This window comes from Piliocolobus tephrosceles, chromosome 4 (assembly GCF_002776525.5).
Source record: "Piliocolobus tephrosceles isolate RC106 chromosome 4, ASM277652v3, whole genome shotgun sequence".
Lineage (NCBI taxonomy): Eukaryota > Metazoa > Chordata > Mammalia > Primates > Cercopithecidae > Piliocolobus > Piliocolobus tephrosceles.
Window position 1 is genome coordinate 76,230,378 of NC_045437.1, and position 19,293 is coordinate 76,249,670.

The 19,293-nt window shown below is 42.3% G+C and overlaps 1 protein-coding gene and 1 pseudogene across 1 annotated transcript in view; one reads left to right on the forward strand and one right to left on the reverse strand.

Annotated features, from left to right (window-relative positions):
• The window catches only part of HOMER1 (homer scaffold protein 1), a 139,023-nt gene extending 132,868 nt beyond the window's left edge, over positions 1-6,155 (reverse strand). Inside the window, exon 1 of the mRNA XM_031935432.1 lies at positions 4,788-6,155. Within this exon, the coding sequence (XP_031791292.1) occupies positions 4,788-4,792 (5 nt within the window). The 5' untranslated portion in view covers positions 4,793-6,155. The remainder of the gene's footprint in view (positions 1-4,787) is intronic.
• LOC111544431 lies at positions 2,466-2,930 on the forward strand (annotated as a pseudogene).
• Positions 6,156-19,293: the final 13,138 nt, after the last annotated feature.

The window sequence follows — 19,293 nt, forward strand, 5'->3', positions numbered from 1 at the left end:
CACATCTCTCAGTCACTATCCCTCCTCTCCCCACTTCGGAACTTTCCAGGGCCTGCCCAACTATCCACTTCCTCTACCCAGCTATAGTTCATTGTTCTGGCTTGGTGTTTCCACAGGATGCAAGACACAAAATTGAATTTTAAATGATTTTTTAAACTGCTCTCTTATTCTGCTTCCCTGATCATGTTCTTACTCTGCTTAAAACCCTTTAGTAATCTTCACACAGAAGAGAAGTGCTTTTCAAATTACCAGTTGCTACCACAGCGTCATTAAATAAATTGAGTGGGTCACCATCATCAGTCTATCTTAAAAATAAAATAGAATGGAACACAATAGAAACTACCAGAGTGCACCACACAAAGCAAGGGTATTATGTAGTGACATTTTATCATTTATATACAAGCATATTGGGTTGCAATGTAAAGATGCTTATCTTTCCAATGGGCCATAGCCAAAAAAACCTCTAAACACACTGGACTACAGGATAATCCAATCTTTCATTTGATCTACATGGCTCTCCAACCCAGCCCCTGCATAATAAGGCCCTAGACCTATCTCTTGCTACACCAAAGGGAGCTGGCTCAAGCAAACAAGTTTGTCATGCCAAACTCATTTGCGGTTCCTCGTTTTAGTGGTGTCAATCACTGTTCCCTCTGCCTTGAATGCCCTCTAATTTTTCTAAGAGGCTCACTTGTACTCATCTTTCAGTATTTAACACCTATCACCTCCTCTACAAAGCCTTTTTATCCTTCCCTCAGCAGCTAATGCTCCAATACCCACTTCGTGTCTCCATAATGCCCTACATTATAGCTCCTACAAAATGTCATTGCACATTTTAATTTTAGGCTTGACTGTCTTCCCAACTTCTAAAGTAAAAACTCACTAAGGGAAGGAGTACATTGTACTAGCCTTCCTATCAGCAGCACTGAGCTAAGTACGTGCACTATAACATAGGTTTGAAGTTGGTAAAATGAACAAATGAAGAATTAAGGACTTGCATCTAACTTGTCTGTTGTCAGAAATGATAGGGTGGTTATCTTTGCAATAAAACCCCTTCATAGTGCTGGAATCAAGATTTTCACATTTTTGCTACAACCCCTAGAGAGCAGAACCCTGCAGTTTGAGGCAGGAGGAGGTGTTAGCTTCCTGTCTTTCAGCAAAGAGACTCAGTTTGGGCTGCAATGTAGCAGCACTCATTTCCACGCTTCCAGAAGTTACCTGGGGAAAGAGGGCGAGGAAGGACTCCAGAAGTTCCCATAAGCAGGTAAGGTAAATCAGAAGCAGCATTAACAGATTTCATTAGCAGGGAGAGCCCTATTTTATGTATAAGCAGCTCTTAATAAGAGAAGGGAGGGAAAGAATTCTTTACCATTGCTGATGGCACAAGGTTGCCAATATGAGCTAAGTAAAAACAAAGGGTGTCGTGAAATAACTGGTTGAAGTTACTTGATTTCTGTTGCCTACTCTAATAGTTCTGAAATAGCTACGGACTCACTGCTGTCATTATGAGATACTATTTGGAGGTGGGGGTCATACCTAACAGGGGCTTCTCACAGAGGCTTCAAAACTTTTCAGAGACTTCATTTTATATATATGAATGCCTTAATTTTTAGGGGATCTGATACACCTATTTTACAAATCCATACTTTAGTTGCCTTCACTGCAATTAGCAGTTCATGCAACATCCAAGATACTTTGACAGACTTTGCCAACTGTCAAGTTTCAGCTGTTCTTTTCCATTTCCACAAAGTTCATAAACTACTATTAGGGGAGCCATAATTTTTTTCTGCCCAATCACTGATTTTATTAAAAAATAATTCCTTTGCTTAGACTGCCCAAGACTTGCAATAATTATCTACAATTAAGACAAAGATAAATCCTTATCATAACCTAACATTAGTTTTAAAAAAAAATTTATAATATATGAAACACTTTACCCACAGTATTAAATTTTAGATATCTATTACAGCAAGGTAATTAAGGATTGCTAAGGTAAAGCTTTAAAGGCCATTTAAAGCCCTGTTTCCTTTTGTTTGAAATAGGTCCAGGCAGCTATGCTAATTCCACAAACATTTATTAGGCATAAATACGCATAAAGTGTAGAAACATCAGCAAATGCCTTTGCTTTGCTGTACGCTCTTCTACTTCCACCTACCCTTCCTCTCTCAACTCACATAAAACAAGGCACTATCAATGAGAAAGGGTAATAGCCCCAAACACAGGCTTTCCAAAAAAAATAGCACCACAAAATGCCCGCTCCTTTTTCTCCTCAGTCCATATATAGGACTTTATTAACTAAAGGACAGATACATTCATTTATAAACAAATTAATTATGTTAAGTGTCTAAATACATGTTATATGTGGTGTTTACTTTCCCATTTTAAACAATAGCCCCCTCAGTATTAAATTCATCCTGTCTCTTCCGGTTCTAGGCACTTCAGGAGCCGCAGCTTAAGGTGCAAACATGACCAAGACCAAGAACCACACCACACACAACCAGTCCCAAAAATGGTACAGAAATGGTATCAAGAAATCCCAATCACAAAGATATGAATCTCTTAAGGGGGTGGACCCCAAGTTCCTGAGGAACATGTGCTTTGCCAAGAAACACAAGAAGGGCCTAAAAAAGATGCAGGCTAACAGTGCCAAAGCCATGAGTACATGTGCCAAGGTTATTAGGGCCCTCGTAAAGCCCAAGGAGGTTAAGCCCAAGATCCCAAAGGGTGTCAGCTGCAAGCTCAATCAACTTGCCTACATTGCCCACCCCAAGCTTGGGAAGCATGCTCGTGCCCACACTGCCAAGGGGCTTAGGCTGTCCTGGCCAAAGGCCAAGGACAAGGATCAAACCAAGGCCCAGGCTGCAGCTCCAGCTTCAGTTCCAGCTCAGGCTCCCAAAGGTACCCAGGCCCCTACAAAGGCTTCAGAGTAGATATCTGTCTGCCAACATGAGGACAGGACTGGTGCAACCCCCAACCAGGCTGCCACCTGCATGGGGCTGGGGTCCTCCTGTGCTATTTGTACAAATAAACCTGAGGCAGGAAAAAAAAAATCAGCCTAAGCTTTCCTTGGTAAAATGACAGGCATTCATGCAGCTTAAAGGTTGTGGAAAACTGATTTTCTTCCATGATGCTACTACTCCACAGTCTAGACAAAATGCAGCCATCAACATGAAACACTGCTGCTTGATTTTTTTTCCTCCAACATGTTTTAAACAGAGCTGCAGATGCTCAAGGGAAGCCATATTTCTAAGGTTTTGAACAGTAGTATTTTTCAGTATTTTTCTCATGTAAAATTGGTGCAATTCATCCAAAACATTTTTCAAATGCCATTATTTTTCAGCGTTAAGTGCTTAAACTGCTTAGAGAAAGGTCTCCATCAGAAAGATCGACTTCCAGACACCAACTAGTGATCATTAAAATGAGGAGAATAAAAAGAAAATAATTCGTTTTTTACAGTTTGAAGAAATCTTTAAGTCATCTCTAATTCCTTCATTTTACAGATAAGAAATAGAGTCCACAGAGGTTAAGCAATTTGCCTCAGATCACTAAGCTACTAATAGCTGCGCTAGAAATAGAATGAGGCATTTTAATTACTCTTAGCAGTACCCCCAAATCATGCAAGTTATATGTACTCTCATCACTTGTCATTCAAGTTTTTAAAACCATTATCACTTTGTCATTAATTTCTGAGGGAAGTCTCCTACAACATGTTCTAAATTTTCAAAGTTATGCATATTAAACTTCAAATTCTAACTCCAAAAAGAAGGTACTATTCAAGAACTTTCCTCAGTTAGTTTCAAGCGTGTGTACACCCCTAAACCATCACAATGAATTTCAGAGTCCATTCTTGCAAAATCTGTCCCTCAACTACACTTTAGATGTGTTTGTTCAACGACACACACACACAAAAAGAGAGAAAATTCTGGAAGTTCTTCTGCCAAAAACCAACGACAATCTGTCAATGAAATCTGATTACTCCATTAACATATTATGGGTTTCCAGCTTAAATTAGGAAGTGTCACTAGCATTTCATCAACCCACAGTGTGAAGAGTTAATAAAAGACTGGAAAATGCACTCTCGGTTGGTTCTGGGTCCGAAGGAAGGTGTAGATCTGATACTGTTAACACAAACTGAAGGGCTGAGCTTAAAAGCGAAACACAAAAGGAGTGAACAAGTTCCTTAAACAAAAAGCCTTTTCCTACGGAATGCACCCGCACCGTGGTGACCGCATCAGTAAGACTGAATTTCAGATTTTCGTTTTAACGTCCCAGTAAATCAATTCGATACATTTTAGCTTTGGATATTCAAGGGCAAAACAGAGGGCACCGTGAGGGCAACAATTTACTCTGGATCACTTTCAAGGACTGTTGTCTAACCACTCATTACAATCGTTCCTTTGTGCAACTGATTATCTAAAAGTACTGAGAGTGCAGTACTTCTCTTTGAAAGATAACCGTCAGCAAAAGCTAAGATAATGTGATTTTGATTACAAACTGATGCAGCAGTCTGACCAGTAAAGTGTAGAATGCGTTGTCTTTGTAAATATTACTCACAAATCCATATTCAAGTTACAAACGATATATGTGTTTCTTAATTATGACCTCTGGTACCGCTCTACAAAAATGCAAAAATAACCTAAAAGGTTAGCATGCCTATTTCTTTAAAGTATGACCAGCTTAGCAAGGTGGCAAGTTTGTTTGAAAACACAAAACACAATCACCACCACCGCTCAATAATACACATACATAAACAGATTCGAAGCTGTGTTAAGCACAAAAATCCTTACCCCATTTTGCCCAATGAAAACTTGCTCTGAAGTTTCAGCTCTTATGCTACGGAATAACTTCCAAAGGAATTTCTCCGTCTGCTATTTCGCAGTTGCTTTTCCACCCCCACCCCCAGATCCTTGTCCGGAGGTATTTCAAGGATGCTGCCAATTCAATTAGTTCTCTTAGGTAAAATGACTTCTCTCTTGTAAACACCAAAACGTTCAAACAGAGGCGGCATTTGCTTATTCGAGTTAAAACGCTTTGCGGAGGAGACAGCGATCAATTCAATTCCACAAAATGAGTCTACAAGTAGGAAAATGCAGAATCTGGCTTCACCGAGTCCTATAAAAAATGAGTTCGCTGGTCATTTCACTCATGTCCTCCTCGACACTCAGGGAGAGCCAGGTAACTCGGCCTTTTCAGAGCTAAGGCTGCGGGTTCAAATTTCTCCACCACACCAGGTCCCCGGGGGTGGAGCGAGCAACCAAACGCGACGTGCACGTGAATAAAAATCCCAAAAGCAGTAATGCCACGGCTTCCCTGCGCTCACATTAGGAAAAAAACTACATAGAAAAATCTCCTCGAAGTGCAAACCCGGCAGCTCGCAACCTGCACGGCACTCCACATTGGAATCTGTCTTTTTAAATGTTTCTTCTCCTAAGACTCGGAGCAGAGAAGAGGTGGGGAGGAGGAAGAGAAGGCTGGGCAGGATCGATTCATTCTCCCGAGGAGAATAAACAGAGCCATTTCCAGGCTGTCAGCAGGCTGGGGGCGCAGCGCACGCCGGGGAGCTGGAGGAGGGGGCCCGATCCCACCTCCCTCAGCCCCTTCCCGCCCCCCGCCGCCGAGCACAATGGAGCCCGGCTCGCGCCTGGCCCTTCATTCGCGGCTGCCCCCTCTTCCCTCCTCTCTTCAGAGCACAGCGGATCTGAGGCTCCCGTCGGCGGAGAATGAATGAATCACAGAGCCAAGCCCCACGCTTCCACTGGCGCCCTGCCCCCAGCTCCAGGGCGGGCGAAAGGGGCCGAAGGGTCGACGGGCGCCTGCCCGAGCCAAGGCGGGAGGCTAAGCCCGCGTCGGGGCCAGGAGAGCTGGGCTCGAAGCCGAAGCGCAGCCGCCGCTCCAGCGCCCCCACCCCTGCTCCTCGTCTCTCACGCTCCGCGCCGCCGCCACGCGCCGCCTCACATTCCCCGGGCCCTGCCGCCGCCTCTTCACACTTCCATCAGCGCCCGCCTCCGCCGGCCTCCGGCTCTCGCCGGGCAGAGCAGCGCCAGCCCCGGCGGCCTGAAGCCCGCCGCTGCCTCCGCCTGCACCGGCCGGCTGGCAGAGCGGAGGGTGCTGCTTTCCCAGTCAGCGCCGCCGGCGTGAGGCGAGCGCGGCGGCAGTGGGCTGCGGGGGGCGGGAAGGGGGCGGAGAGAACGGGGGGCGAGGGCGGTACCTCCCCCTGCTCACGGGAGAGGGCGGGAGGCGGTGGCCGCCGCGGAGCCGCGGCTGGGGGCTGGGGCGCGGACTGGTCCCGGGAGCCCGACGGGCCCTGCGGGCAGTGGGCAGCGGGAGCAAGCAGCAGCCGCCAGGCGGCGGAGAGGCTGGTGGTGCGGGGCCGAGCGGCCCTCGTGGGGAGCTGGGCCGGCGGCAGGCCCTCAGTCCGTCCGTCCTTGTTTTCCCCCCTCCCCTAGAGGCCGGCGGCTGGCTGGCCGTGCGCTCTGCTCCTCCGCTGGCTCTTGGCCCCGCTACCGGCCGCCACAGCCTCCTCCGCGCCCCACACCAGGTGCTCGCGCTGTGTCTCCATCCTCCCCGCAGGAGGACCTTTAAATAGCAACGTCAGCGCGCTCCTCTCCGCACACACGTCACCCGCTGCTCACGTCACCGGGGTGCGGGGGATGATGTCACGCGGCCGGAAGTACTGCTAAATTAGGGAAGGAGCAGGGGGAGGAGGACTCGGCGAGCTCCTGTGTGCCCACCTTCTCTCGCTTTTCCTTAAAGGCCAAAGCACAGGAGACAGCCCGAGAGGAGCTCGAACAAGGAAGCGGCGGGAGGAGATTTCCTTGCAACAAATGTGCCAAACCGGAGTGAATCATTGGTAGCAGAAGTGCAGAAGTGTCAAGCGGGTAATATCCTATCTCCCACTCCCACCGCTGTTGCAGCAGCACCCCCGGGCTTCTCCTGTCCTAACTAGCAGGGAAATGTGGGAGGGAGAGCCTGATCACACTACTGGTAGATATACTTCCAACAAGGACTTCGGAAAAATTACCTCAATTTTCAGTTATTGAGTGCCATTCTGGACGTAGTCGACTTTTAAACTTTTTCTCTTATTGGTTACCTGAAACACGAAAGAATAAAGAGCAGAGCAATAAGCAAACGAAGTAATGTTATAAAGGATAGTAATTTTATTTGCAAAACAGCAGTTTTGGCATAGGAAAATGAGTCAATCTTAGTTCACTCAGATAATTACCATCACATGCATAGCAAATGCCAGTGTGTCCTCTCAGTTCCTCTTCATCAAGAATATGAGTTCCATTACACTTGCTTCCAGACAATAAAACAAGAAAGAGAAAAAAATATATGGGTTTCAGTCTGTGGAATTTAAATTAAAAATTAAAAATTGGAAAGACCACCAAATCCTTTTTCATTAACACAAGCATATTTTTATCTTCTTTAGTTTTGACCACATAATATATAATTACAATATCTCTTAAGTGTGTTGTTTTGCATTTTCTGTATGGCAAGGGTGAGTAGCTCTCTATAGGTGTGCTAGCTATGTATGTGTTTGTGTCTATAAAACACCGTATTATTAATGCTTTTTACATTGTAAATTACTACAGTGTCCTTATTTTAAAATAAATAGGTAAAAAATTTTTTTGAAGTTAGGTAAATTCATACAGTGAACTTTGGTTTTATTTTACTTAATCATGGCCAAGAAATAGAATTGATACGTATTGCCAAAGGCCAATACTGTTTCAAGTTAGTCTACAAATTTAGTGACCCTGTTTTCCAAACCAAAATCTAGACACACCATTTGACATTAGAAAAAAAATTTGAATCTGAAGTGACGTGGAAAATCCAGAATATAGGATTACCAGCCTATGAAGTGATTATTAGGAAAGTTATATATGTCAATTTCAACGCAGTTTAAATAAAAGAAGGTAAAACTCGTTAGAATGTATACCACATGTGACTTTTAGAAACTGTAATGTTAAATTACTCACATGGTTCCTAATTAAGGAACATTGGTTTTGCAACTTTCTGTATTTACATTTTCTTGCTCAAGTTAGGAGTCCAAGATTAAAGAACACCACCAACAACAACAAAAAAGACCAATTTGTAACTGTTTCAAACACTGTGGTCATCTTAACATTATACAATTATGATCTTGCTTCAAGTTTGAAATATTAAAAGTCTTTTTTTGAGACAGAGTCTCGCTCGGTTGCCCAGGCTGGAGTGCAGTGGCGCTATCTCGGCTCACTGCAACCTCTGCCTTCCATGTTCAAGCAAGTCTCGTGCCTAGGCTTCCCAAGTAGTTGGAATTGCAGGCGCCCGCCGCCATGCCCGGCTAATTTTTGTTTTTTTAATAGAGATGATTTTTTGCCGTGTTGGCCAGGCTGGTCTCAAACTCCTGGCCTCAGGTCATCCACCCACCCCGGCCTCCCAATGTGCTGGGATTACAGGCATGACCCATAGTGCGCACCCTAGTTTTTGTTGTTGTTGTTGTTGTTTTGTTTTTGTTTTGTTTTGTTTTGTTTTTTGAGGCAGAGTCTCGCTGTGCTGTCCAGGTTGAGTGCAGTGGCACGATCTTGGCTCACTGCACCCTCTACCTCCTGAGTTCAGGCGATTCTCCTGTCTCAGCCTCCTGAGTAGCTGGGACTACAGGCACTTGCCACCACGCCCGGCTAATTTTTGTATTTTTGGTAGAGACGGGGTTTCACCATTTTGGCCAGGCTGGTCTCAAACTCCTGACCTCAAGTGATCCGCCTGCCTCAGCCTCCCAAAGTGCTGGGATTACAGGTGTGAGACACCATGCCTGGTCGCCTCAGGGTTTTTTTTGTTTTGTTCTGTTTTGTTTTTAAGGTTATAACAAAAGGTTAATGAAAGGCACATCCCTGCTTGCCAATTTGTCTAATGTATATTATTATCATATTAATAGAAACTTGTACCAATTTGTATTTCAGACAAATGGAGCTTCTTATATCTAAAATGTTAAAACAATAAAACTGTCATTCTTCAAATAATGTCATCCCTTGGCCCTTGCAAATTAAAATACAAATTATGTTCTTAGCACTACTAAAATTTCTTTACAATTTCCTACCTAACTAAATAACTTATCTCTTTCCTGCTCTTTCCGTGTTAATTAAACCTCTCACTTTACCATTTTCAAACACTTTATTCTACCCTTTCGTCACAACTTCCTCTCATTTACAGTCTTTTTTCCCCTCATCTTTACCCAACTGTCAAAACAGCTTTTCAGTTACCTCCCTGCCTTTAGAGTGCTGACCCTTTGTTAGTTTCTATTTTTCACAACCACATCGTCTTTTCTCAACTGCTCTTTTGTCAACTGAAAATTGAGAGCAGCTTTTTTCTACATAAATCGAATGGTGCACTGTGATATAATTACTCAGTTTATGCGATTGTTTAACTTCAGCCTCTTAATCTAGAAAATTTTACCTATGATTGATTAATTATAGGTATCAATTTCTCGCCAGCTTATATGGGATCAGGATCAGTAAGTACATATGTCCATGTAGTCAAAAGAATATGTAAAACCTTGAAACATTTTATGTAATATGGCATGTCTTCTCAGAAAAAGTGGCCTTTTCTCCCTGCTGGAAACAATTCCAATACAGTTTTAAGAGGCATCAGAGAGGCATTCTGTGGCTTTCCATCTCTAAGTAAATATCTTTTCTCCTGAGATGAGCTGATGTAACCCACATTTTAGTTGTGAATTCCCAACCCTGATTTTTTTGTATGTTTTTTAAAATGGTAAACTTCCTAGAAAGTAATATATTTTCTTTTACCGGAAGAGGAAGAAAGTACTTTAGTAGAGTTTCACATTTGAACAGTTCCTGTTTCCCACTATGCTCTGAAAATTTGTAGGGCGGTTTATGAATACCCTCTGATTTTAGAATCTGTGGGCGAAGGCATCTGTTTTAGTTACAGAGTTTATTTCCATGCCCTTAATAGGAGATGGCAGTCTTCAATGGGGTGTTCATACATTGGTCATGAGATATGGCTTTTTCAATGAAAAGACATCTATGAGATAGAAAACCTTTGCAGGAAAGAGAGTAAAAGCCAGATTTTATTTTTAATTGCCTTACATTAGGTAATAACAACTTCCTTTTAAACGCCCTCTTTTTAATTACCAAAATACCACTGTTAATTCAAATAAAGTCAGATTGAAAAATAGGTTAAAAGATCTCTCTCTATATAAAAGAAATATCATAATTCCTAGTTGGTAGTACATAGTCATGAAGAAACTAACCAGCAAAGAGTAAAAGTAATGGTAAGAATGAAATAGTTGCAGGGAAACAGAATTTATCCAGTGACTCTCCAAAATCATCCCACTTCCTCCATTTACATAGCAGATACCGGGTACCATTGAGTTGTGTATGGCCTGTAATAAAACCATCTTTTATTATCAGTAATGTTTTGAACAGAAGCAAAGTAGTTAAACAGTCTCAAGGGTGGGAACATGTGTGTTTGGCATCTTCAAGGCAAGGCTTGAAGACAATTTATTAGAGAAGTTTGAAAGTGGTAGAGTAAAGGAAGCTAAAGAATTAGCCTTAGGAAAACTATGGTAGATAGCCATGGGAAATGATCTCAGAACTACCTCCTGCTCTGATTTTTACTGTAAATTCATTTATTTTGCAAACATGGTCAGAGGGATACAAATGTAATCCTAGATAGTGAAAGAGGATGCTAGAAAGTTTTCAGTTAGCTGCTGTTGAGGGCCCAGGTAGAACAAAATTAGAGGAAATGGTAGTACAACTGTCTATATAAAATTTTTTAAATATTCGGAAAAGATGGGGATATTGTACCTTTGAAAAAATTGTCTGACTTAACCTGGATTGGTTGGTTGATTGTTTCAAGCAGGAGTTAGAGAAAACAGGCTAGAAAAATATGCAGATCTGCAGAGAACTACAGGAAAGAATGTGGAGTAAAGGTTGTGCTGTACCTGTGCAGTTACTTAGAATGGAATGCTGTGGAAGCTGATTGCCATGGTAACCAATAATCTTTTTCCTGAATGGGGGAACAGAACAACCATGAGGAAAATGTTTTAAATGAGCTACCTTGTTTTGTGACTGTTATGGTGCCAGCTAAAACAAAAACAACCCACAAGATATTTAGGACAGTCATTCTATGGAAGGAAATGTCTCTAGTTTCAGAGAGACAAGGCTGAGGCAGAAATTCTGGAGTATTTCAAAGAGAGATGGGGCTTCAAGATGGCAATTGCAAACTCTCTGAAGCAGAACATAATGGATAAATATTATGTTTATGGCTAAAGCAGGCAGAAGCAAGACCTAGAACCCGTGTTAAAGTTTCTCCCAAGCATAAGAATCAGAAATAAATGAAGATTCTCAACACTTGAGAGTTTCAGCCAAAATATTTCATGAATTATTTATGAGGCTTTTTTTATCTTGTTCTAAATTTTAATTTCTCTAAATATTAAATGGAAATGGTAAATGTTTCTGTATTAGTTAGGGTTCTCTAGAGAAACAGAACCAATAGGGTATATATAGGGAGAATGATAGGCGGCAGGTAGGTAGATGATTGACAGATACCTAGATAGATGTGAGATTTATTATGGGACGTGGCTTATGTGATTATGGAGGCCAAGAAATCAATGTCTGAAGCTGGAGAACTAGGGAAGCTGGCAGCATAATTCAGTCTCAGCCTACAAGGCCTGAGAACCAGGGAAACCAATGTTGTAACACTCAGCTCAAGGCTGAAGGCCGGAGAACTTGGAGTTCTGATGTCCAAGAACAGGAGAAGACATATACCCCAGCTCCAGAAGAGAGAGATAATTTGCTTTTCCTCTGACTTTTTGTTCTACCCAGGTACTCAGCAGATTGGACAGTGCCCACCTACATTGGCGAGGGTGGATCTTCTGTACTCAGTCCACAGATTCAAATGCCATTCTCTTCTAGAACCACCCTCAGACACACCCAGAAATAATACTTTACCCACTACTTATGTATCTTTTAAGCCAGTCAAGTAGATACCCAAAATAAACCATCATATCTGTAGTCAATATTTATTCTATTATTATTATTATTATTTTGAGATAGAGTCTCGCTCTGTCGCCCAGGCTGGAGTACAGTGGCACGATCTCGGCTCACTGCAACCTCCGCCTCCTGGGTTCAAGCAGTTCTCTGTCTCAGCCTCCCTGATAGCTGGGATTACAGGCACCCACCACCACGCCCAGCTAATTTTTGTATTTTTAGTAGAGACAGGGTTTTACCATCTTGGCCAGGCTGGTCTTGAACTCCTGACCTCAGGTGATCCACCTGCCTTGGCTTCCCAAAGTGCGGGGATTACAGGCGTGAGACACTGCACCTGGCCTATTCTATTATTTTTAATAACGAATCATGTATTTTTATCATATATATCAGCGGTCCCCAACCTTTTTGGCACCAGAGACCGCTTTTATGGAAGACAATTTTTCCCCTCAGTAGGGTGGGGGAGATGGTTTCAGGATGAAACCGTTCCACCTCAGGTCGTCAGGCGTTAGTTAGACTCTCATAGGAAGCGCACAACCTAGATCCCTTGAATGAATGAATGAATGAACTTGCATGTGCAGTTCACAATGGGGTTCATGCTGCTGTGAGAAAGAACCCTGAACCGTCATGCTCCTAAGATTCACGCTACTGATCAGACAGGAGGTAGGAGGTGGAGCTCAGGCAGTAATGCTCACTCACCTGCCACTCACCTCCTGCTGTGCTGCCTTGTTCCTCACAGGCCACGGACCCATATCAGTCTGTGGCCCAGGGGTTAGGGACCCCTGATATATATGATGGCAATACATGATAAAAATATAGTTTTCCTATTTTGATTAGGTCATCTTCTAAAATCTCTTACACTTAGAATAAAATCCAGACTCCATGCCTCGACCTAAGAGGTACTGCATGATCTGGCCCCTGCTCACCTCTCTTACCTTGGTTTCCATTTCCCCCTCCATTGCTAGTGTGTGGGATGGTGCATTGTCAACTGCATGAGCAAAAACTCCAGGTAATGGTGACTTAACCTATAAGGTCATTTTTTCATTTGCTTATTAAAAAGAAGTCTGGAGGTAGGTGGTCTTAACAGTTGATTTGGAAAGTCCAAGGTGTCATTAGAGTCTTTCCATCCTTTTTTTATTTTGCTATCTTCATGTGTTGTCTTTTAAACCTGGATTGCTGTCCCTTTCTTTTTTAGCAGATTATTGTATTTCCAGGCATCACATTCAAAGAACACCCAAAGCAGGAAGGGAGGGAAGGAGACTGAGTTATTTTATCTTTTATGGCTTCCTTTTTTTTTTTTTTTTGTACCAGGGAGAAAAACTCTGAAGGAACCTCAAGAAAATTCCTTCCCATGTCTTGTTGGTCAGAATTAGATTACATGCTCATCCCTAAATCAGTGATTGATAGTTTGGAACTGGATTTTCATGATTGGCTTAGACGAATGGTGGTTCATCCCTCGAGTCTGCCTATTGCGACTGAACCAAATTAAAACTCTCAGCATGGAAGAAAGACCAGTGGCCATTGGGCAAACAAACCACATATTTGCCACGCATCCTGAGGCCACTCATATTCCTGCTGATCTTCAAGTATGACAAGCTTGCTCCAAATGCAGGGCCTTTGCACTGTTTTTGTTCCTTCTGCCTGGAACACGTATGTCCAAGACCTTCACATAGTGTGGTCCTCCTCATCATTCAATTCTGTGCTCAAATTACATCTCTTGAAAAAGATCCTCTTTATAAAATATCTGTACATCCATAGCCATTAATCTTCCACTTAATTTGCTTTATTTTCTTCATAGAATATTCAACACTGTCTAAAATAGTATTATATATCAGTGTACTCGTAGAATAGAGCCCCATGAAGAAGAACTTTGCCTACCTTGTTTACTTTCCTGTCTATAATAGCAAGACAATGTCTAGCACAGAGTGGGTGCTCAATAAATGATTATTGAATGAATTAATTTGCTAGGACTTTCGGTTATCCTTAGGTAGAAATTACTTAAGTCAGGATTCTTTTTTTTTTTTTTTTTTTTTTGAGACAGAGTCTTGCTCTTTAGCCCAGGCTGGAATGAAGTGGCCCGATCTCAGCTCACTGCAACTTCCGCCCCCAGCTCACTGCAACCTCCACCCCCCGGGTTCAAGCCCTTCTCCTGCTTCAGTCTCCCGAGTAGCTGGGATTACAGGCGCCTGCTGCCACGCCCAGCTAATTTTTTGTATTTTTAGTAGAGACGGGGTTTCACCATGTTGGCCAGGCTGGTCTCAAACTCCTGACCTCAGATGATTCACCCACCTCGGCCTCCCAAAGTTCTAGGATTACAGGCGTGAGCCACAGCGCCCAGCCTAGTCAGGGTTCTTAACAAGTTAGCTGGAGCAAACAATAGCATCTGCTCTAACTAGAACACAGGGACTTGGTAGGGTGGTATACATAGCTCATAGAATCATTGGGAGGGCTGGGGAATCCTCACGCTGAAGTCCCCGGAACAAGAACTTGTAGGAAACAGAACATTCAAAGTAGGTATTTTGAGTTGTGCTTACTAAAAAATACTACTTTTTTTTTTTTTTTTTTTTTTTTTTTTTTCCAGAGACAGGGTCTCACAGTGTTACCCAAGTTGGAGTGCAGTGGCATAATCACAGCTCACTGCAGCCTCAGCCTCCCAGGGTCAAGTGATCTTCCTGCCTTAGTCTCCCAAGTAGCTGGGACTACAGGCACATGCAATACGGCAACTAATGTTTGTATTTTTTGTGGAGATGGGGTCTCACTATATGCCCAGACTGGCTCAAATTCCTGGGCCCAAGCAGTCCTTCCGCCTCGGCCTCCCAAAGTGTTAGGATTACAGGTGTGAGCCGCTATGCCCAGCAAAATGCTACTCTTTACAAAGGTGGGGCACAGTATAGGAAAACCATAAGAGAGAGGACAGTGGCTGGCATAGTGGCACAGACTATCCCATCTGTGCCTGAAAGGACAGGAAGAAAGAGCAATGCAAGGAACCTGGAGGCAGAGACGGCTGTGTGGAAAGCGTTGTCTGAAGTAGCTGTATCCTTTGCTTAAAGGTCACAGCCAGCTCACAAAGACCCCACAATGAGGCAGCCCAGGAAATGAATAACTCAACTTTACTCTCTTTCCCACCCCACCTGCCATCTCCTGTTGCATTCCTCCTTCTAAAGCTGACATACAGGAAGCTGGGCAGAAGAGCCCAATGATGTAGTCCACATCATCCTGGGGCAAGGAGCAGGAAAAAGAAGGCTCAAAGATGGATCTGGAGAGGCAAACTGAAGATACTCAGCCCAAATTCTATTCAGCTATCAGATTGGCAGTTATTTTAAAGTTTGGCATGTGGGAAAACAAGCACTACCACACAGTAGGAGTGCAAATTGGTATGTCCTTAAAGACATATATAAATTTTGACACAGCAGTTTCACTTTAAGGAATTTATCCTACAGATACTCTCTTTCAAGTGTTCAGATAAACGTAGATTTTTTTGTATTGCTTTAAAATGAAAAAAGGGAGAAGAGACAACCTGTATGTCTATCAATAGAGGACCGGTACAATCATGTAATAAAATACTATGCAACTATTTAAAAGAATGAGGTAGATCTATAGTTCTGATATGGAAAGATGCCTAATACAGAAAAAAAATTCTGGATGGATTATAATAAACTGAATTGTGGTTAACTTGAGAGAGTGCGATTGTAAATTTGAGATTTAAAGAGGAGAGGAGGATTTTAAAAAAGATTTCTGTAACACCATTTGTATTGTTTGCATTTTTTATCATGATTATATATTACTGTAATAATACAAAACCAAACCATATTATTTTGAAAATATTAAAAATACACAAATATATTTAAAATTCAATTGCGGGAGGACAGAAAAAGACGTTAATATACTCTTAATTGTCCTATCTTTCTCTCCTTTATATCTTTTTTGTTAGAAAATACTGTAAGTTGGCTGGGCACGGTGGCTCACAACTGTAATCCCAGCACTTTGGGAGGCTGAGGCGGGCGAATCACCTGAGGTCAGGAGTTCGAGATCAGCCTGATCAACATGGAGAAACCCTGTCTCTATTGCAACATGAATAGTGGGATACCTTGTTGCTGAAGAGTCAATTCTATGAGGCTGCTAAGCAGTTTTACAGTTGTATGCTAGAAGGGAAAGGAAGTGTTGTATAAAACAGAATTTGGTCAACCTTTGTATTCATTGTGGGTCCTTAGACCATACCTGAGTTTATGCTAATGAAATTACTCAACACAGGGGTAGGCCATACCAGAAATACTAGGCATGTGATTAGAGGATGAGGGCATTATTAAGACATTATTAGTAAGACATTATTAGCCCAACCTCTGAGAAGGAGAAAGGGACTAGGGATTGAGTTCAGTTACATGGCCAGTGAATCAATCCATAATCCCTATTTAAAGAACCAGCAATAAGACTCTGGACGCTGAGGCTCAGGTGGACTTCCCTAGTGAGTAGTCATACACTTGTGTGCCAGGAAAGTGTCCTGAGGACACGGAAGCTTCACATTTGGGATCCTCCCAGACCTTACCCTATATATCTTTTTAGTTGTCTGTTTCTGATTTGTGTCCTTTTTATTTTCTTTTTGAGACACAGTCTAACTCTTTCACTGGGCTGGAGTGCAGTGGCACGATCTCAGCTCACTGCAACCTCCACCTCCTGGGTTCAAGCAATTCTGCCCAGCCTCCCAAGAAACTGGGTCTACAGGCACGTGCCACCATGCCCAGCTAAGTTTTGTATTTTTAGTAGAGACAGGATTTCACCCTGTTGGCCAGGATGGCCTCCATCTCCTGACCTTGTGATCCACCCGCCTCGGCCTCCCAAAGCACTGTGATTACAGGCATGAGCCATTGCGCCTGGCCTTGTGTCCTTTATAATAAAACTATAATCATAAGTATAGCACTTTCCTTAGTTCTATGAATTACTCTAGCAAGTTATTTAATGGGAGGGGATGGTGGGAACCCCTGAGTTTGTAGCCAGTTGATCAGAAACGTAAGTAACCTGGAAACTCCTAATCTTGTGGCTGGTATGTGAAGTGAGGTCAGTCTTGTGGGAGACTGTGCCCTTAGCCTGTGAAACGTTACCTAACTCCAAATAGCATGATAATTGCACTGCAGAAGGAAAAACCACATGCCTCCTCAGAACCCAAGAGACAATGAGAAACTGTCTCATGACACCCTCCTGAAAGATAGGAAGGCAAGTGAGAAATTGCCTTGAAGCAACTCCTCCCAGACCTCCCATAGTCTCATGTTCCAGGAGGATCACATGGTATTCTGCCAAAGTTTATGTCAGCTACAGTTAAGGCTTGCATGAAAAAAGGTCTGGAAATATGTTTGCCAAAGTAATGGGCTGGGCACAATGGCTCATGCCTGTAATCCTGGCACTTTGAGAGGCCAAGGCAGGAGGACTGCTTGAGTCCAGGAGTTCAAGACAAACCTGGCCAACACAGAGAGACCCTGTCTCTACAATAAATAAAAAATAAATTAGCTGGATGTGGTGTTGAGCACCTATATAGTTCTAGCTACTCAGGAGGCTGAGACAGGAGGATTGCTTGAGCCCAGGGGTTCAAGACTGCAGTAAGCTATGATCATGCCTCTGCGCCCCATATTGGGCAACAAAGCAAGATCACATCTCTAAAAACAAAAAAAAAACAAAGTGATGGCAGTTGTCACTGGGTCATGAAATCTGAAGACTTTGGCTTGCTTTTTGCTACCTTTCTTCATTATACTTTATAGAGGCAATTTAGGGTGTGGTTAAGTATAGACTCTGGGGACATCCTGCCTAGGTTTGAATTTCAGCTCTGTCATTTAGTAACTTCATGTTCTTGATACTGATCCACTAACCTGCCCTTTCAATCCAAGGGCTCAGCCAGCTCCAGTCTCTCCTAGGAGTGCATTCACCTCTTTTATTAATACCTTCTTCATCTACAAGAACGTCATGTGGAACTCTCATTTTCCTTCCTGAAATGAAGATTTAATATGTCCATGATAATGCCCTAATTTATCATCTTTGTTTTTCCATTAAATTTTAAATAACCCAATGAATAACAAGAAAAAAAAAATTCTAGCTTGCCATGATTAGTTTCTTGGCAAACCAAGACTTCAAGCAAATTACTTAGCCTCTTGATGCCTAAGCTTTCTTATTTGTAAAATGGAGAATAAATAATAGTCCTTACCTCATACAGTTGTGAGGATTAAGTGAATGAAAACAAACAAAACCCTTGGAACAGTGCCTGGTACACAAAAAGCACTCATATATGTTAGCTATTTTTAAGACTTTTATATGTTATTTGATTTGTATACAGTGACATAAAACATACAAAAATATCAAATTTTCTGTTTATATCTCATTAATTTACATTTTTCAATTCACAACTAGACTAATTAGCCACTTCTTTTTTTTTTTTTTTTTTTTTTTTTGAGACAGAGTTTTGCTCTTGTTGCCCAGGCTGGAGTGCGGTGGCACAATCTTGGCTCACTGCAGCCTCCGCCTCCCGGGTTCAAGTGATTCTCCTGCCTCACCCTCCTGAGTAGCTGGGATTACAGGCACGTGCCACCACACCCAGCTAATTTTTTTGTGTTTTTAGTAGAAACTGGGTTTCATCATGTTGCCCAGGCTGGTCTTGATCTCCTGACCTCAGGTGATCCACCTGCGTTGGTCTCCCAAAGTGCAGGGATTACAGGCGTGAGCTACCGCGCCCAACCAATTAGCCACATTTTTGCTTATCATCATAACATTTCATAGTCGCCATGTAGAGAAATGGGATAAGTTTAAGCTAGAGAAAGCATTTGAAAACTGAGATGAATATCTTAGATGAATATATACATATAACTTTACTTAAAATTCTTTCACCACCACCTCCAAAATAAACCAAAGTTAACATTTTAGTCTTATATGTATTTAAAGGAAGTGCATTAAAATGTTCATTATATTTCATCTCTGGTTAATGAAATGTTGTATACTTTTTCTTTATACATTTATACATATTGTAAATTCTTTCAAGTGAGCATGTATTACTTTTTGGAATCAGAAAAAAATGTTATTTTTAAAGGTAAAATTATTGTTATCAGAGTTCTTTTTGAACTGTGCAAAGAAAGAAACATAAAATATTTGAGGTTCCAGTAGCATGAGAGATTACTTTTGAAACATTCTGAAATTATATTTTCTATTGGTTTTTAACAAGATTTACAACCTACTCAAAATGCAGTAGAGTGGGCATCACAAAGCAAATGTATTTGAAAGCACCAGAACCAGTACATGAGTAGTCATGACATTCAGCAACATGTCCCTATTGAAAAAC